At 41.5% G+C, this 20,462-nt stretch overlaps 2 protein-coding genes across 2 annotated transcripts; both read left to right on the top strand.

Moving 5' to 3' along the window:
- The first annotated feature begins 1,081 nt into the window (after positions 1 to 1,081).
- Positions 1,082 to 8,368, top strand: LOC117732678 (E3 ubiquitin-protein ligase TRIM39-like). Its single transcript, XM_034535754.1, has 2 exons — positions 1,082 to 1,161; positions 5,206 to 8,368. Exon 2 carries the CDS (start codon positions 5,208 to 5,210, stop codon positions 6,846 to 6,848), a length of 1,641 nt encoding a protein of 546 aa, XP_034391645.1. The 5' UTR covers positions 1,082 to 1,161; positions 5,206 to 5,207; the 3' UTR covers positions 6,849 to 8,368.
- Positions 8,369 to 13,045: 4,677 nt separating this feature from the next.
- On the top strand, positions 13,046 to 20,040 carry LOC117732624. Its single transcript, XM_034535675.1, has 3 exons — positions 13,046 to 13,490; positions 14,490 to 14,638; positions 18,348 to 20,040. Exons 1-3 carry the CDS (start codon positions 13,185 to 13,187, stop codon positions 19,975 to 19,977), a joined length of 2,085 nt encoding a protein of 694 aa, XP_034391566.1. The 5' UTR covers positions 13,046 to 13,184; the 3' UTR covers positions 19,978 to 20,040.
- Positions 20,041 to 20,462: the final 422 nt, after the last annotated feature.

The following is a 20,462-nucleotide window of genomic DNA, read 5'->3' as shown; positions in this document are numbered from 1 at the left end:
CAACACCCGCAGCCTAATCCTCCAGCCCTGTACATCTGCGCCGGGCCAGTTTCTAAAGCCAGACCCCCTTTTCCTTCCCCCACGCCCCCCTCCCTTACCCATCATGCACCGACTCCTTTCTTTGCTCTCGGTTTTATTCTGCGGCAGGAGAAAGGACGAGCTTTTGTCGCGGCCCACGGTGTCACACGGACACAAGACCCGAGGCCGCCGGCCGTCCAATGGAAGCTCTCTCGGGCCTTTCACGGCGCTCACTTTGCTCATGTCCACTCGGGGGAAAGAGGGGAACTCTTATTTCAGCACGTGAAAAGGCTCCAGACGGGGACGCGGAGGCCGGCTCTTCACAATCGGACACAATCGACTTTGAAAGCCAGCGCTCCTCTGAGAGTGGTAGGGGGTGTTTGCCGGGATGTTGGCATCATGTTTTAATTGAAATCGACTGTCAGCGGCTCTCAAAGGGGTCCAAACAAGCTTATTATGAAAACGCTCTTCTGGGATCGAGCTGAAGAAAACCAGGGACAAAACATGAAAGAAGAAAAAGGTCAAACGGCTTTGACATGCTGTTGCAATCATTCTGGTTATTTCTGACTTCTACACAGGCAAATAATTCGAGCAACTATTTCAAAAACAGTAAAAAGAAAGAGAATAAGGCTGGCAGTAATTTACATTTCTACTTTATCAATGCAGATCCTTCTTTTAGAAAAGAATATATGAACACAGCAGCATGAATGTGAATCTATTGGTGTTAAAGGTTTCTGAAGGGCCTTTTTTCTGTTTACTGCAACACAGCCAGATCACAACCTTTCCCGTAAACCTAACCAACCTCATACAACAAGCGCGTAGGACGTCTTTTCAAAGAACGTACTCATGTGTAACGTGAATAGTTTAATAGTCCAGAAACACGTGTCAAGTGATGTTTGATGCATACAGTCTTTTCAAAATAAACTTCTGTCTTCACAGGACACAACTCAGTTAGGTTTAGTAAAGTATATGATTATCTCATTGAACCTTTATTCAAGTGTCATCAGACCTCAGTCACAGGGCTTCACTGAGAGGAGGAGCTTCGACGTCCTGAAAGTGAGTCAGACGCGTCTCTCTGTTTCTGAAACATTCGCCTGAATCCAGCAGCTTCTCCTCATCAACACAGCAGAATCACAAACTCCGGTGAGTCCGCTGTTCTACGGACACTAAATGTAGTTTACAGTCAGAAACCGATACTGAACCAGGAAGCTAACCAGCGCGTGACTCGCCTGTATTACAACAAGCGGTTTGTCTTAGTGTCTCCTCGGACAGGAAGGTGCACTCGACAGATGTTCAGCTGAGGGGAGACATCATTTATATATCTATATCTATATACAGTGTAGGAATATATCTCATTTATAAAGTGCGTAGGTTACATACCAAAACTAGAAAATGGCTCGCGCCCAATAAAGAAATGTGAAGAATGTAATCTAACCGGATGAGCCGCGGATCCCGGCCTCTACGCACTCAACCGCACTCTGACAACGCCGTCACAGTCCAGAGAGAGAAACCGCTGCTCTGACGGTTTATGATGACGGGGACGAGACGGGCAAACGTGAAATCAAATGTGAGAGGCGTCATTATATCACATAGTAACCATAGCAACCAGCCTTGTTCATGATACGTGTCGCTCGTTTTTGCCTTCATGAACGTTTTATAGGTTGACCCCACACCTCCACACAATAAGGTATATATGGAAGTATGAGTGAGCAATACATTACATGCAAGGCCTTAGAAGTTAGTACATCTCTACATTTATACAGTATTGCTATTGAGGTTGACATTTTATCAATTAATATATATTTGACCATTTAATATATATAATATGTTGTCACCATGTTACTTTATGATCGATAATGACCCACAGAAATGTTGTCTCAAAAACTCATCACAGAATTATTACATTACATGTCATTTAGCTGACGCTTTTATCCAAAGCGATAAGTGCATTCAACCATGAGTACAAACTCAGAACAATAAGAATCAAGAAAGTAACATTTTCTCAAGAAAGCCAAACTACAAAAATACCATAAGTAATACCATAGGTAATACTATAAGTAATACCATAAGTAATACCATAGGTAATACTATAAGTAATACCATAAGTAATACCATAGGTAATACTATAAGTAATAACATAAGTAATACCATAAGTAATACCATAACATAGGTAATACCATAAGTAATAACATAAGTAATACCATAGGTAATACTATAAGTAATAACATAAGTAATACCATAAGTAATACCATAACATAGGTAATACCATAAGTAATAACATAGGTAATACCATAGGTAATACCATAGGTAATACCATAAGTAATAACATAAGTAATACCATAGGTAATACCATAGGTAATACTATAAGTAATACCATAAGTAATACCATAGGTAATACCATAAGTAATAACATAAGTAATACCATAAGTAATACCATAGGTAATACCATGAGTAATACAATAAGTAATACCATAAATAAAACCATAAGTAATACCATAGGTAATACCATGAGTAATACCATAAGTAATACCATAGGTAATACCATAGGTAATACTATAAGTAATACCATAAGTAATACCATAGGTAATACCATAAGTAATACCATAGGTAATACCATAAGTAAAACCATAAGTAATACCATAAGTAATACCATAGGTAATACCATAAGTAATACCATAAGTAATACCTAGTAATACCATAAGTAATACCATAGGTAATACCATAAGTAATACCATAAGTAATACCATAGGTAATACCATAAGTAATACCATAAGTAATACCATGAGTAAAACCATAAGTAATACCATAAGTAATACCATAAGTAAAACCATAAGTAATACCATAAGTAATACCATAGGTAATACCATAAATAATACCATAAGTAATACCATAGGTAATACCATAAGTAATACCATAGGTAATACCGTAAGTAATACCGTAAGTAATACCATAAGTAAAACCATAAGTAATACCATAAGTAATACCATAAGTAAAACCATAAGTAATACCATAAGTAATGCCATAGGTAATACCATAAATAATACCATAAGTAATACCATAGGTAATACCATAAGTAATACCATAAGTAATACCATGAGTAATACCATAAGTAAAACCATAAGTAATACCATAAGTAATACCATAAGTAAAACCATAAGTAATACCATAAGTAATACCATAGGTAATACAATAAGTAATACCATAAGTAAAAACATAAATAATACCATAAGTAATACCATAGGTAATACCATGAGTAATACCATAAGTAAAACCATAAGTAATACCATAAGTAATACCATAAATAATACCATAAGTAAAACCATAAGTAATACCATAAGTAAAACCATAAGTAATACCATAAGTAATACCATAAGTAAAACCATAAGTAATACCATAAGTAATACCATAGGTAATACCATAAATAATACCATAAGTAATACCATAAGTAATACCATAAGTAAAACCATAAGTAATACCATAAGTAATACCATAAATAATACCATAAGTAATACCATAGGTAATACCATAAATAATACCATAGATAATACCATAAGTAATACCATAGGTAATACCATAAGTAATACCATAAGTAATACCATAGGTAATACCATAAGTAATACCATAAGTAAAACCATAAGTAATACCATAAGTAATGCCATAGGTAATACCATAAATAATACCATAAGTAATACCATAGGTAATACCATAAGTAATACCATAAGTAATACCATGAGTAATACCATAAGTAAAACCATAAGTAATACCATAAGTAATACCATAAGTAAAACCATAAGTAATACCATAAGTAATACCATAGGTAATACCATAAGTAATACCATAAGTAAAAACATAAATAATACCATAAGTAATACCATAGGTAATACCATGAGTAATACCATAAGTAAAACCATAAGTAATACCATAAGTAATACCATAAATAATACCATAAGTAAAACCATAAGTAATACCATAAGTAAAACCATAAGTAATACCATAAGTAATACCATAAGTAAAACCATAAGTAATACCATAAGTAATACCATAGGTAATACCATAAATAATACCATAAGTAATACCATAAGTAATACCATAAGTAAAACCATAAGTAAAACCATAAGTAATACCATAAGTAATACCATAAGTAATACCATAGGTAATACCATAAATAATACCATAAGTAATACCATAAGTAAAACCATAAGTAAAACCATAAGTAATACCATAAGTAATACCATAAGTAATACCATAAGTAATACCATAAGTAATACCATAGGTAATACCATAAGTAATACCATAGGTAATACCATAAATAATACCATAAGTAATACCATAAATAATACCATAAGTAAAACCATAAGTAATACCATAAGTAAAACCATAAGTAATACCATAAGTAATACCATAAGTAAAACCATAAGTAATACCATAAGTAATACCATAAGTAATACCATAAGTAATACCATAAGTAATACCATAGGTAATACCATAAGTAATACCATAGGTAATACCATAAATAATACCATAAGTAATACTATAGGTAATACCATAAGTAATACCATAAGTAATACCATAAGTAAAACCATAAGTAATACCATAAGTAATACCATAAGTAAAACCATAAGTAATACCATAAGTAATACCATAAATAATACCATAAGTAATACCATAAGTAAAACCATAAGTATGTGCCATTCAAGGGGAACCCTCCCACCGCCAGACCCAGGAGGGGAGCTTGCCAGCGAGCTCCCCTCCTGGGTCTGGCGGTGAGGGTTCCCCGACCGCTACATACGGGTTTTCTGACAGATAAGTGACAGACATGGATGTAACTCACACAAAGTGATGTTATCTCTTCCAGAAATTCAGTATAGTATACTAGACCGTATACTATTTACTGTGTACTTCTACTCTAGAAGGCTAAGTTGTAGTACTATATTTACATTGAAGATTCAGATTTGACAAAAAGAAAATATAACAATAAAATTGTGATACATCAGATTTCAATTAAATATCCAGCATTAGATTCAAATTTAATGATCCAATTTGAACAGACGTGAAGTACATTTAAGTACATTGTGCTGATGATGCCTATATTTCACTCTTCACTTCATTTGAATCCAAGTATTCTACTGTGCGATATTAAAAGTTGTATTGTTAGTTAATAAATTAACAAAGGTTTTCCACTCTTAGACATGTCTGCTGCCAGCTGTCAGCTGATTGAGGATCAGTTTCTGTGCTCCATCTGTCTGGATGTGTTCACTGATCCAGTCGCCATATCATGTGGACACAACTTCTGTAAAGCCTGCATCACTCAACACTGGAACATCAATGTCCCCTATCAGTGTCCCAACTGTAAGAAGTCTTTCTCCACCAGACCTGAGCTGCAGGTCAACACCTTCATCTCTGAGATGGCTGCTCAGTTCAGACAGTCAGCTCAACAGAAAGCCAGCAGCAGCAGCTCAGAGCAACAAGCTGCCAAACCAGGAGAAGTTCCCTGTGATGGCTGCACTGGAACCAAACTGAAGGCCCTGAAGTCCTGCCAGGTGTGTCTGGAGTCCTACTGTGAGACTCACCTGGAGCCTCATCTGACAAGACCAGGTCTGAAGAGACATCAGCTGATCGACCCCGTGGAGAACCTGGAAGGCAGGATGTGTACGAAGCACAATAAACTGCTGGAGCTGTTCTGTAAGACCGACCAGACGTGTGTCTGCATGCTCTGCACTTATTCAGACCACAAGAACCATGATGTTGTTTCTCTGGAAGAAGAATATGAAGGAAAGAAGGCCGAGATGGAGAAGACTGAGGCTGAAACCCAGAAGATGATCCAGATGAGACAACTGAAGATTCAGGAGATCAAACTCTCGGTGGAGCTCAGTGAGGAAGATGCAGACAGAGAGATAGCAGGTGGTGTTCAGGTCTTCACCGCTCTGAAGGAGTCTGTTGAGAGAAGCCAGGCCGAGCTCATCGACACGATCAAAGAGAAGCAGAGAAAGACAGAGAAACAGGCTGAAGGCTTCATCAAAGAGCTGGAACAGGAAATCTGTGAGTTGAAGAAGAGAAGCACTGAGGTGGAGCAGCTGTCACCCTCTGAAGACCACATCCACCTCCTCCAGAGCCTCAGGACCCTGAAGGCTGCTCCACCCACCAAGAACTGGGCTGGAGTCAGAGTCAGTCCACCTTCATATGAGGGGACTGTGATGAGAGCTGTGAACCAGCTGGAGGAGACGCTCAGTAAACAGATGAAGAAGCTGTTTGAGGTCGAGCTGAAGAGGATCCAGCAGTCTGCAGTGGATCTGACACTTGATCCTGATTCAGCACATCCCAACCTCATCCTGTCTGATGATGGAAAACAAGTTACACATGGTGATGTAAAGAAGAATCTTCCAGACAATCCACAGAGATTTGATTATTGTGTTATTGGCTTAGCAAAGCAGAGTTTCTCTTCAGGAAGATTTTACTACGAGGTTCAGGTTGAAGGAAAGACTAAGTGGACTTTAGGAGTGATGAGAGAGTCCATCAACAGGAAGGGAAGAATCACACAGTCTCCTCAGAAAGGTTTCTGGATGATATGGTTGAATGAGAATGAGTACTCAGCTCGTGCTGACCCTTCAGTCCATCTCTCTCTGAAGTCTCGGCCTCAGAAGGTGGGGGTGTTGGTGGATTATGAGGAGGGTCTGGTCTCCTTTTATGACGTTGATGCTGCAGCTCTTATCTACTCCTTTACTGGCTGCTGCTTCACTGAGAAACTCTTCCCACTCTTTAGTCCATGTCTTAATGATGGTGGTAAAAACTCTGCTCCTCTGATCATCTCTCCTGTCAATCACACTGAGTAGAACAACCACTGGATTTCCTTCAGAGAGATTTACTTTTGTCTAATACAATGAATGTATTTTGATTGGTGATTGGTACAGTGTGTAGTGTTTATTTCTTTCTATAAATATTCCTTTGATTTGTATCACCACTCGCAACTAAAACACCAGTTCTATTGGGAATAACGCTGGAGAGCTCAGCAGTGACACTCAAGACAATCTGGGAGGGGCTTAAATAGTGAGGCAGCAGGTGAGATGGGCGTGGAGGACCAGGTGAGGGGTCAGAGTGGGAGGAGCTAAAATGACACGAGAGTTAGCAAACAGGAAGGTGGGGTGAAAACAACCTATGATGTGGTGGAATGTGTGACAATTACCTGCCATCAAGACTGTTAAATCATTTAAAACTCTACAGAGAAATATGAAGTGTGTACACATTCCTTAAATGTTCCGAAACCATTTTTTCAAATGTTAGGATCATTGTGTATAAGAAGTGTTTCAAACTGGCACAAATTATTGAAGAACAGTTCATGAATGAGACAAGACTTTAGAGTAGTAGAAAGTGCCGTTTCTAATGACACCAAATCACGTGGTTAAAAACAACGTGATTCTGTAAGATAACATGCTGATGTTTCAGGTTGGATGTGAACACTGAACCAGTGCTCCCAGCTAGTGGAGAATACATGAGGAGCTCACCACACACTGCAGCCTGTGTGAGGGCGCCCTCTAGAGGAGCTCACCACACACTGCAGCCTGTGTGAGGGCGCCCTCTAGAGGAGCTCACCACACACTGCAGCCTGTGTGAGGGCGCCCTCTAGAGGAGCTCACCACACACTGCAGCCTGTGTGAGGGCGCCCTCTAGAGGAGCTCCTCACACACTGCAGCCTGTGTGAGGGCGCCCTCTAGAGGAGCTCACCACACACTGCAGCCTGTGTGAGGGCGCCCTCTAGAGGAGCTCCTCACACACTGCAGCCTGTGTGAGGGCGCCCTCTAGAGGAGCTCACCACACACTGCAGCCTGTATGAGGGCGCCCTCTAGAGGAGCTCACCACACACTGCAGCCTGTGTGAGGGCGCCCTCTAGAGGAGCTCACCACACACTGCAGCCTGTGTGAGGGCGCCCTCTAGAGGAGCTCCTCACACACTGCAGCCTGTGTGAGGGCGCCCTCTAGAGGAGCTCACCACACTTTAAGAGGTACAAGTACTCTGATATCACTGATGAGTGAGTTTTGTACTTAAGTATTGTACTTTAACTACGTGTAAAGAGACTCTTAGAAGCCCTGTGATCCACTGCTGTGGTCCAATCAGAAGGTTTCTTCTCCTTATGATGAAAAGCAAAACAACCTCACTCCCAGACTGGTGTCGAATAGTCAAAACATGACCTCCTAACGTCTATTCCTAACCACTTGTCCTTGACCTCTGTGGAAAACATCCCGGGGTCAAGGAAAGGTGGGAAGGAGAATTCATGAGGAGTTAAGAAAAGACAACCGCTGAGTTTAGAGAATCACTAATGAAGGTAGTGTGGCATCACAAGGGGACAGGTAGTGGAGGGGCGCTACAAAATGGCCGCCAGTGCAAGAACTACATCTCCCAGCCTGCCTCACCGCTCACCCAGCTGCAGCTGCCTAAGGCACCTGATTGAGGCAGGGCTGGAAGACTTAAGAGAGAGCACCTGGGAAGGAGAGGGGACACAAGCGGAAGGTGAACCCACGAGCACCTGGAAGAGGACGACAAAGAAGAGGACCTCGTAGCTTAGATTCACCAGGATTGAGTTTTGTTTGGTTAATTAACCACTTTCTCCTCCGGGATGTTTTGTGTTGTCTAACTGGACCTTTTTTGATACTTTGTTGTTTGGACGTTACCTTGCTGGTGGGATGGGAAATAAACCTTTACTTTTTGTTAAATACCCTCGGACGTGCCTGTGTCCAGCTCTCTTTTTGCACCGCCCCAGGCTAGCCTGTCCTAGCGACAGCCCGTGACACTACAGTAGTTATGATGTTATTGACGTGGGTCATAACTGTGTTCTCATAGTGTTGCTCATAACAACATAAACAACCTGGCTCATAGTATTACTTTATTAATATAAACAACCTGGTTCATAGTATTACTTTATTAACATAAACAACCTGGTTCATAGTATTACTTTATTAATATAAACAACCTGGTTCATAGTATTACTTTATTAATATAAACAACCTGGTTCATAGTATTACTTTATTAATATAAACAACCTGGTTCATAGTATTACTTTATTAACATAAACAACCTGGTTCATAGTATTACTTTATTAATATAAACAACCTGGTTCATAGTATTACTTTATTAACATAAACAACCTGGTTCATAGTATTACTTTATTAATATAAACAACCTGGTTCATAGTATTACTTTATTAACATAAACAACCTGGTTCATAGTATTACTTTATTAACATAAACAACCTGGCTCATAGTATTACTTTATTAATATAAACAACCTGGCTCATAGTATTACTTTATTAATATAAACAACCTGGTTCATAGTATTACTTTATTAATATAAACAACCTGGTTCATAGTATTACTTTATTAACATAAACAACCTGGTTCATAGTATTACTTTATTAACATAAACAACCTGGTTCATAGTATTACTTTATTAATATAAACAACCTGGTTCATAGTATTACTTTATTAATATAAACAACCTGGTTCATAGTATTACTTTATTAACATAAACAACCTGGTTCATAGTATTACTTTATTAATATAAACAACCTGGTTCATAGTATTACTTTATTAATATAAACAACCTGGTTCATAGTATTACTTTATTAATATAAACAACCTGGTTCATAGTATTACTTTATTAATATAAACAACCTGGTTCATAGTATTACTTTATTAATATAAACAACCTGGTTCATAGTATTACTTTATTAATATAAACAACCTGGTTCATAGTATTACTTTATTAATATAAACAACCTGGTTCACAGTATTACTTTATTAATATAAACAACCTGGTTCACAGTATTACTTTATTAACATAAACAACCTGGTTCATAGTATTACTTTATTAATATAAACAACCTGGTTCATAGTATTACTTTATTAACATAAACAACCTGGTTCATAGTATTACTTTATTAATATAAACAACCTGGCTCATAGTATTACAACCTCGTCAGGCCTTTGTTATTTAATGGAGGCTAAAGTAGAACGTGTTTTATAGAAGGAGGCTCTAATGAAACTGACTTCAGGCCAGTGAACACGTCCCGTGACGTGTTGGCTTTCTGCCAGAGAGAGTGATAAATAGTGATATATCCGTTCACACGCACAAGTTTGACAACTTATTACATATTGATGCCGCTACAGAAAAAGAAACGGAATCACGTCACAGATGTAGGAATTTAAAGATGTTTTCAGGTTTATTACGACATACAAACTCATGAAACGTTACAACAGGAAAGGTATCTTGTGTATAACGTGAGTTTGTATGTTGTATGTCCATAAGGGCATCTAAGAGGGCACTTTGTCATGTTTATCTACCATAAGGGCATCTAAGAGGGCACTTTGTCATGTTTATCTACCATAAGGGCATCTAAGAGGGCACTTTGTCATGTTTATCTACCATAAGGGCATCTAAGAGGGCACTTTGTCATGTTTATCTACCATAAGGACATCTAAGAGGGCACTTTGTCATGTTTATCTACCATAAGGGCATCTAAGAGGGCACTTTGTCATGTTTATCTACCATAAGGGCATCTAAGAGGGCACTTTGTCATGTTTATCTACCATAAGGACATCTAAGAGGGCACTTTGTCATGTTTATCTACCATAAGGGCATCTAAGAGGGCATTTTGTCATGTTTATCTACCATAAGGGCATCTAAGAGGGCACTTTGTCATGTTTATCTACCATAAGGGCATCTAAGAGGGCATTTTGTCATGTTTATCTACCATAGTGGCATCTAAGAGGGCACTTTGTCATGTTTATCTACCATAAGGGCATCTAAGAGGGCACTTTGTCATGTTTATCTACCATAAGGGCATCTAAGAGGGCACTTTGTCATGTTTATCTACCATAGAGGCATCTAAGAGGGCATTTTGTCATGTTTATCTACCATAAGGGCATCTAAGAGGGCACTTTGTCATGTTTATCTACCATAAGGACATCTAAGAGGGCACTTTGTCATGTTTATCTACCATAAGGGCATCTAAGAGGGCACTTTGTCATGTTTATCTACCATAAGGACATCTAAGAGGGCACTTTGTCATGTTTATCTACCATAGAGGCATCTAAGAGGGCACTTTATCATGTTTATCTACCATAAGGGCATCTAAGAGGGCACGTTGTCATGTTTATCTACCATAAGGACATCTAAGAGGGCACTTTGTCATGTTTATCTACCATAAGGGCATCTAAGAGGGCATTTTGTCATGTTTATCTACCATAAGGGCATCTAAGAGGGCACTTTGTCATGTTTATCTACCATAAGGGCATCTAAGATGGCACTTTGTCATGTTTATCTACCATAGAGGCATCTAAGAGGGCACTTTGTCATGTTTATCTACCATAAGGACATCTAAGAGGGCACTTTGTCATGTTTATCTACCATAGGGGCATCTAAGAGGGCACTTTGTCATGTTTATCTACCATAAGGGCATCTAAGAGGGCACTTTGTCATGTTTATCTACCATAAGGGCATCTAAGAGGGCACTTTGTCATGTTTATCTACCATAAGGACATCTAAGAGGGCATTTTGTCATGTTTATCTACCATAAGGGCATCTAAGAGGGCACTTTGTCATGTTTATCTACCATAAGGGCATCTAAGAGGGCACTTTGTCATGTTTATCTACCATAGGGGCATCTAAGAGGGCACTTTGTCATGTTTATCTACCATAGGGGCATCTAAGAGGGCACTTTGTCATGTTTATCTACCATAAGGGCATCTAAGAGGGCACTTTGTCATGTTTATCTACCATAAGGGCATCTAAGAGGGCACTTTGTCATGTTTATCTACCATAAGGGCATCTAAGAGGGCACTTTGTCATGTTTATCTACCATAAGGGCATCTAAGAGGGCACTTTGTCATGTTTATCTACCATAAGGGCATCTAAGAGGGCACTTTGTCATGTTTATCTACCATAAGGACATCTAAGAGGGCATTTTGTCATGTTTATCTACCATAAGGGCATCTAAGAGGGCACTTTGTCATGTTTATCTACCATAAGGACATCTAAGAGGGCATTTTGTCATGTTTATCTACCATAAGGGCATCTAAGAGGGCACTTTGTCATGTTTATCTACCATAAGGACATCTAAGAGGGCACTTTGTCATGTTTATCTACCATAGAGGCATCTAAGAGGGCACTTTATCATGTTTATCTACCATAAGGGCATCTAAGAGGGCACGTTGTCATGTTTATCTACCATAAGGACATCTAAGAGGGCACTTTGTCATGTTTATCTACCATAAGGGCATCTAAGATGGCACTTTGTCATGTTTATCTACCATAGAGGCATCTAAGAGGGCACTTTGTCATGTTTATCTACCATAAGGACATCTAAGAGGGCACTTTGTCATGTTTATCTACCATAGGGGCATCTAAGAGGGCACTTTGTCATGTTTATCTACCATAAGGGCATCTAAGAGGGCACTTTGTCATGTTTATCTACCATAAGGGCATCTAAGAGGGCACTTTGTCATGTTTATCTACCATAAGGGCATCTAAGAGGGCACTTTGTCATGTTTATCTACCATAAGGGCATCTAAGAGGGCACTTTGTCATGTTTATCTACCATAAGGGCATCTAAGAGGGCACTTTGTCATGTTTATCTACCATAAGGGCATCTAAGAGGGCACTTTGTCATGTTTATCTACCATAAGGGCATCTAAGAGGGTACTTTGTCATGTTTATCCACCATAAGGGCATCTAAGAGGGCACTTTGTCATGTTTATCTACCATAGGGGCATCTAAGAGGGCACTTTGTCATGTTTATCCACCATAAGGGCATCTAAGAGGGCACTTTGTCATGTTTATCTACCATAAGGACATCTAAGAGGGCACTTTGTCATGTTTATCTACCATAAGGACATCTAAGAGGGCACTTTGTCATACTTTATCTAATATAGAGGCATCTAAATAGAATATTTAGCTGCGTCTGTTTTCGAACCTCTTGGCAATAAGACGGTATTCCGTCGTCAAGGTTACAACATGCGGTTCAGGCGATCAATATGATGCTTTAAGAAAACCGAAACAACAACAACATTGATTAGTCTTTGGGGTTGAAGCGGGACAGGTCACCAACGATCAAGCTGAGTTAGTGAACTCAACCAGGACCTGCTTCGTGAGCTTTGGGTGTATTTAAGGAAAGAAACATGGAGGCCAGCGGGAGCCGAGAGGATCGGACCTCTGCGCTGAGAGTTTTGGCAAAGTGGATGTTTGGCAAGAGGGACGAGGAGGAGCTGGAGGAAGAGGAGGAGAAGAAGAAGAAGGAGGAGGAGGAGGAGAAGAAGAAGAAGGAGGAGGAGGAGGAGGAGAAGATGGAGGAGGAGGAGGAGAAGATGGAGGAGGAGGAGGAGGAGGAAGGGGACCGGGATTTCTGCGCCAACATACTGTCCTCCTTCATCCACAGCCTGGAGACCCAGCAGTGGGAGAGCCTCCGGGAGCGCATGAGAGCGCCGGTAAGAGCAGACTCACACGAAACCCGCCACTCACACGGCTTGCGTTGCATTTGCTGTTCAGACGTTCATGATGTGCCGTAAAAGGGTTTATAATATGGTAAATATAGTTTTTCTTAGCTTCAAACTGCCCATAACACTCACACCCCTTTTATTTAGCTAACGTTACTAGCGTCAGATCTCTCACAACAAGGGAGCGGACATCTTGGAAATGGTCGTTATGGTAACACACAATAACAATCCAATGTAATGTGATGTTGAACTACTGAACGTCTCGGCGGGTCATGTGACGGCTCACGTGATTGTGTGTTACCATAACAACCATTTCCAAGATGTCCGCTCCCTTGTTGTGAGAGTTAGCTCAATTTAAAAAGCTTGTTTTTCGTTGCTGAAGGTCCGATTCACCTGTTTAAGAACGATAATGCTCACATAACGTGTCCCTTATTATATTGAACCTGCTGTGAACACATTTATTGAACAAACTGATATAAAACAAATCAGATTAATATTTGTTGTGACAGCTACGTCACATCGGGAACATCATTATGACTCAATATCCAGCTCATATGTTTTATATTGTTCAATTCAAACCATATTAAAACAAATGTAAACAAAAAAATCTTGTTATATTCATTAATAATTTGTTTTAAAGTGTCCCATTAAAGCCCAATGTTACATGTAACGTTCCAGATCTTTGACCCACAGGAATGTGTTCTATGTGGTTTATTTCATCTGAAATGGGTCCAGGTTCTTATGGGTTAAGAAGTTTAAAAACCCACTTGGTTTTGGTCTAATTCAATTGTTTTAACGCTGTAGATAACTCACCTTTAATTTAATATGAAACGTTTTGTCCTCCAAGATTTCAACTTCGCAGCTCCCGTTAGAGGCATGAATCAGTTTGAATGATAATAATAATAATAATAATAATGAATAACTTCTGTTTAGCTGCATTTAAACGCGACCAGTGGATAATGAATTTAAAGCCCTGCTCTTCCCTCCCAGCTGACTCAGGCTCACCTGGTCCAGGTGTCAAGGAGGATCATCATGGTGGTGTCCGAGCTGGTCTGCCAGGTGCTGGTCCCGGCCCTGATGGTCCATCTGCAGGCCCAGTACTGTTCAGAGGCTCCAGCCGGCCAGGAGGAGGAGGAGAGGTAGGAAGATCCACCTCTCAGTCCTCAATACTGAACACACTGTTCACGAACAGATTATTGATGCCGATCAGATTAAATGTGCACGAGATGCAAAAGACAGATACTGGAAAAACAGTCAAATTCAAATGTTTATTAATAAACTCGGACAAATAATGAAATCTCTAGCAATATGTCAGTGAATTTAAGCACAAATGCAAATAAAGAACAATCAGGAGTCATCAGGTAGCACCAGGAAACATTTGAGCTAATGAGCCTGGTTTTCCATATTAAAAGAGAAAATATGTGTTGGTTTTAAGTGATTACTCAATAGAGAAAGAAAATCTAAATATGTTATATCTGAATATATATATTCATTATTTAATCATTGTTACAGCTCTTCAAAGTTAGAATGTTCTGTATTTGCTGTCTTGTGTGTAATATATAATTTTTTGTGGTAAAGTGTATGTATTTTGCACCATGAGGGCATTTTGTCATGTTTATCTACCATAAGGGCATCTAAGAGGGCACTTTGTCATGTTTATCTACCATAAGGGCATCTAAGAGGGCACTTTGTCATGTTTATCTACCATAGGGGCATCTAAGAGGGCACTTTGTCATGTTTATCTACCATAAGGGCATCTAAGAGGGCACTTTGTCATGTTTATCTACCATAAGGGCACCTAAGAGGCCACTTTGTCATGTTTATCTACCATAGAGGCATCTAAGAGGGCACTTTGTCATGTGTATCTACCATAGTGGCATCTAAGAGGGCACTTTGTCATGTTTATCTACCATAAGGGCATCTAAGAGGGCACTTTGTCATGTTTATCTACCATAAGGGCACCTAAGAGGCCACTTTGTCATGTTTATCTACCATAGAGGCATCTAAGAGGGCACTTTGTCATGTGTATCTACCATAGGGGCATCTAAGAGGGCACTTATAAGGGCATCTAAGAGGGCACTTTGTCATGTTTATCTACCATAAGGGCATCCAAGAGGGCACTTTGTCATGTTTATCTACCATAAGGGCATCTAAGAGGGCACTTTGCCATGTGTATCTACCATAAGGGCATCTAAGAGGGCACTTTGTCATGTTTATCTCCCATAAGGGCATCTAAGATGGCACTTTGTCATGTTTATCTTCCATAGAGGCATCTAAGAGGGCACTTTGTCATGTGTATCTACCATAGAGGCATCTAAGAGGGCACTTTGTCATGTTTATCTACCATAAGGGCATCTAAGAGGGCACTTTGCCATGTGTATCTACCATAAGGGCATCTAAGAGGGCACTTTGTCATGTTTATCTACCATAAGGGCATCTAAGAGGGCACTTTGCCATGTGTATCTACCATAAGGGCATCTAAGAGGGCACTTTGTCATGTTTATCTCCCATAAGGGCATCTAAGATGGCACTTTGTCATGTTTATCTCCCATAAGGGCATCTAAGAGGGCACTTTGTCATGTGTATCTACCATAGAGGCATCTAAGAGGGCACTTTGTCATGTTTATCTACCATAAGGGCATCTAAGAGGGCACTTTGTCATGTGTATCTACCATAAGGGCATCTAAGAGGGCACTTTGTCATGTGTATCTACCATAGAGGCATCTAAGAGGGCACTTTGTCATGTTTATCTACCATAAGGGCATCTAAGAGGGCACTTTGTCATGTGTATCTACCATAGAGGCATCTAAGAGGGCACTTTGTTATGTTTATCTACTATAAGGGCATCTAAGAGGGCACTTTGTCATGTTTATTTACCATAGAGGCATCTAAGAGGGCACTTTGTCATGTTTATCTACCATAAGGGCATCTAAGAGGGCACTTTGTCATGTTTATCTACCATAAGGGCATCTAAGAGGGCACTTTGTCATGTTTATCTACCATAAGGGCATCTAAGAGGGCACTTTGCCATGTGTATCTACCATAAGGGCATCTAAGAGGGCACTTTGTCATGTTTATCTCCCATAAGGGCATCTAAGATGGCACTTTGTCATGTTTATCTCCCATAAGGGCATCTAAGAGGGCACTTTGTCATGTGTATCTACCATAGAGGCATCTAAGAGGGCACTTTGTCATGTTTATCTACCATAAGGGCATCTAAGAGGGCACTTTGTCATGTGTATCTACCATAAGGGCATCTAAGAGGGCACTTTGTCATGTGTATCTACCATAGAGGCATCTAAGAGGGCACTTTGTCATGTTTATCTACCATAAGGGCATCTAAGAGGGCACTTTGTCATGTGTATCTACCATAGAGGCATCTAAGAGGGCACTTTGTTATGTTTATCTACTATAAGAGCATCTAAGAGGGCACTTTGTCATGTTTATCTACCATAGAGGCATCTAAGAGGGCACTTTGTCATGTTTATCTACCATAAGGGCATCTAAGAGGGCACTTTGTCATGTTTATCTACCATAAGGGCATCTAAGAGGGCACTTTGTCATGTTTATCTACCATAAGGGCATCTAAGAGGGCATTTTGTCATGTGTATCTACCATAGGGGCATCTAAGAGGGCACTTATAAGGGCATCTAAGAGGGCACTTTGTCATGTTTATCTACCATAGAGGCATCTAAGAGGGCACTTTGCCATGTGTATCTACCATAAGGGCATCTAAGAGGGCACTTTATCATGTTTATCTACCATAGAGGCATCTAAGAGGGCATTTAAACATGTTTATCTACCATAATGGCATCTAAGAGGCCACTTTGTCATGTTTATCTACCATAAGGGCATCTAAGAGGGCACTTTGTCATGTTTATCTACCATAGAGGCATCTAAGAGGGCACTTTGCCATGTTTATCTACCATAAGGGCATCTAAGAGGGCACTTTGTCATGTTTATCTACCATAAGGGCATCTAAGAGGGCACTTTGTCATGTTTATCTACCATAAGGGCATCTAAGAGGGCATTTTGTCATGTGTATCTACCATAGGGGCATCTAAGAGGGCACTTATAAGGGCATCTAAGAGGGCACTTTGTCATGTTTATCTACCATAGAGGCATCTAAGAGGGCACTTTGCCATGTGTATCTACCATAAGGGCATCTAAGAGGGCACTTTATCATGTTTATCTACCATAGAGGCATCTAAGAGGGCACTTTGTCATGTTTATCTACCATAATGGCATCTAAGAGGCCACTTTGTCATGTTTATCTACCATAGAGGCATCTAAGAGGGCACTTTGCCATGTTTATCTACCATAATGGCATCTAAGAGGCCACTTTGTCATGTTTATCTACCATAGGGGCATCTAAGAGGGCACTTATAAGGGCATCTAAGAGGGCACTTTGTCATGTTTATCTACCATAGAGGCATCTAAGAGGGCACTTTGCCATGTGTATCTACCATAAGGGCATCTAAGAGGGCACTTTGTCATGTTTATCTACCATAGGGGCATCTAAGAGGGCATTTAAACATGTTTATCTACCATAAGGGCATCTAAGAGGGCACTTTGTCATGTTTATCTACCATAAGGGCATCTAAGAGGGCACTTTGTCATGTGTATCTAAAAGGGCACTTTATCTAATATAGATAAGACATTTTAGATCTACATCTTGTACTTTACGGACGTCTCTTGGGGCGGCTCAGGTTACGTTCAAAGAACATACTAATTAAATTAGTTAATTGCAGCGCTGTCGCAAATGTGGCCAATGTGTGATTTTAACTATCGTTTTAAGAAATTGCCAAGCGTGATTAACCCAATCAATAACGCCTTGTTCCTTTGCAGATCCTCCCTTCCGACGGAGAAACCCGCCGAGGAAGACGTCACTGAGGAAGACGTAGCCGAGGAAGACGTCGCCGAGGAAGGCGTCGCTGATGAAGACGTCGCCGAGGAAGGCGTCGCCGAGGAAGGCGTCGCCGAGGAAGACGTCGCCGAGGAAGGCGTCGCAGAGGAAGGCGTCGCCGAGGAAGGCGTCGCCGAGGAAGGCGTCGCCGAGGCGTCTCCGTGGGATGACGTCGAACATTACTTGGACCCGGCCACGCAGAAGATGGTCTACGTCATCGCTCAGAGCCTGGACGACTCCTCTTGGGAGTCGACGGAAGCAGGAGAGAAGTCCGAATGTGCTGCTTGCAGGATCCTGAAAAGCTTGGCCTGCAAGATGAGATCCACAAGGAAAGAGGAGGCGCGAGAGGAAGAAGAGAACGGGTCCGACGTGGACAGCGTGGACAGCATGGACGGCTTCGGCGGCTGCAGCGGCGGGTGCTCGCTCCACGAGAAACTGGAGAAAGTGAGAGGGGTCTTCAAGAGAAGACACGGATCACCGGTCCGGGACACGGCGCCGACCTACCCGCTGACCGTGTCCTCCGAGCAGGTCGCCAGGGACCTGTCGTCCCACAGGTTTCGCGACGCCTGCCTTGGCGTCCTGAAGAAGTTCCTCATGAACTCGCTGGTCAAGTTTTCCATATATTTCTGCAAGAAGGTGGCCTACCTGCCTCAACCCTCCGCGGTGGCCTGCGAGATGCTCGACATCGTGGTGGCAACAGTGAAGAAGATGTGCCAGTCGCCGGCTAGGAAGGTGTCCTTCCCGTGGCAGAGGTCCGAAAACACCACCGTGTCGGAGGAACAGGTGACCTCCACGGCGTCCAGGCTCAAGGTGTACCTGCGGGAGACGCTGCGCTTCTTTTTGAAATCCTGCAAAGAGGCTTCGGACAGACTGTCGGAGGAGGAGAAGTCAAGCGGGTCTTTGTCCGACGAGAGCGGAGAGGACAGCGAGGGCGGCGCCGACAACAACATGGCGAGCGTGGTGCAGTCTCTCCTGGACCAGACCGAGCCCCTGCTGAGACAGGACCATGGCGGCGTGGACGGGGAGGCGGCGCTGTTGGGGCTGGAGGAGCTGATCCGCCAGGACAAGCTGTACGCCATCTCCGAGCTGCTGGCCGACAAGTTCCCAGGCATGTTCCACCGACGGGCTCGGGGCCCCTCCAGGCCGCTGGCCCCCGGCAGGAGGTCGTGGTCGGACTCGGAGCTCAGCCAGCCCGCGAGGAACCGCGTCGGTGTCGTGCCCACCGACCAGGTGCACGCGTTCATCGAGGAGGCCGTGAGGCGCCTGCTGACGTCGCTCATCTCCCCGCCGCCGTCCTGGGGGATGGGTCACACCATCCAGGTCCAGAGCACCACCGCCGGCCCGTCCACCGCCGGCTCGTCCACCTCCGACCGGGCGGCGTCGGGCGAGAAGTTCGAGGCCGTCATGGACCTCTACAGCAAGCTGATGGCCGACCAGGTGATGGGAAACCTCGGCGGGCGCCAGCAGGAAGTCACCGAGCGGGAGAGGAAGAAGACCGCCGTCCTCTTCTTCCAGGAGCTTCCAAACAACATCATGAGGAGTTGGATCAATCTGACCAACAAGCCCTTTTAACGTGTTTTACCTAAGTTCATTTTACTGTTTCATCATAAATAAAGACAAGATTGTTCAATGTCATCAGCATTGTACTATTTTTATTTATTTGGACCTCTAACAGACTAAAACATTATTGCCGTTCAAGCCGTTGGTAGAACTTGGTCTCTGTTGTCAGTTAAAGGCATTTGGAGTCAGTGAAATACATCAATGACAAGATCAACTTTATTAATGTGATTAAATAAACACAGGTTTAATAAAAAAAATCTTGGTCAAACTCAACTTATGAATAAACGACATCATCACAATCAAACCAGCGTTCCAATGTGATGGATTCAAGCCGGTCAGTGAGGTCACCTGCAAGGAGAACTTTAAAGTCGGACTTTAACAGCTCATTATTAATATAAAGTAGTATAGTACTACATTATATCAGATCAGTAAAAGTACAATGTTTCCCTCTGAGGTGTAGTAGACTATAAACTAACATACAATGGAAATACTACAAT

Source organism: Cyclopterus lumpus, chromosome 6 (assembly GCF_009769545.1).
Source record: "Cyclopterus lumpus isolate fCycLum1 chromosome 6, fCycLum1.pri, whole genome shotgun sequence".
NCBI classification, from domain to species: domain Eukaryota; kingdom Metazoa; phylum Chordata; class Actinopteri; order Perciformes; family Cyclopteridae; genus Cyclopterus; species Cyclopterus lumpus.
This window is presented reverse-complemented; position numbering and strand designations above follow the sequence as displayed.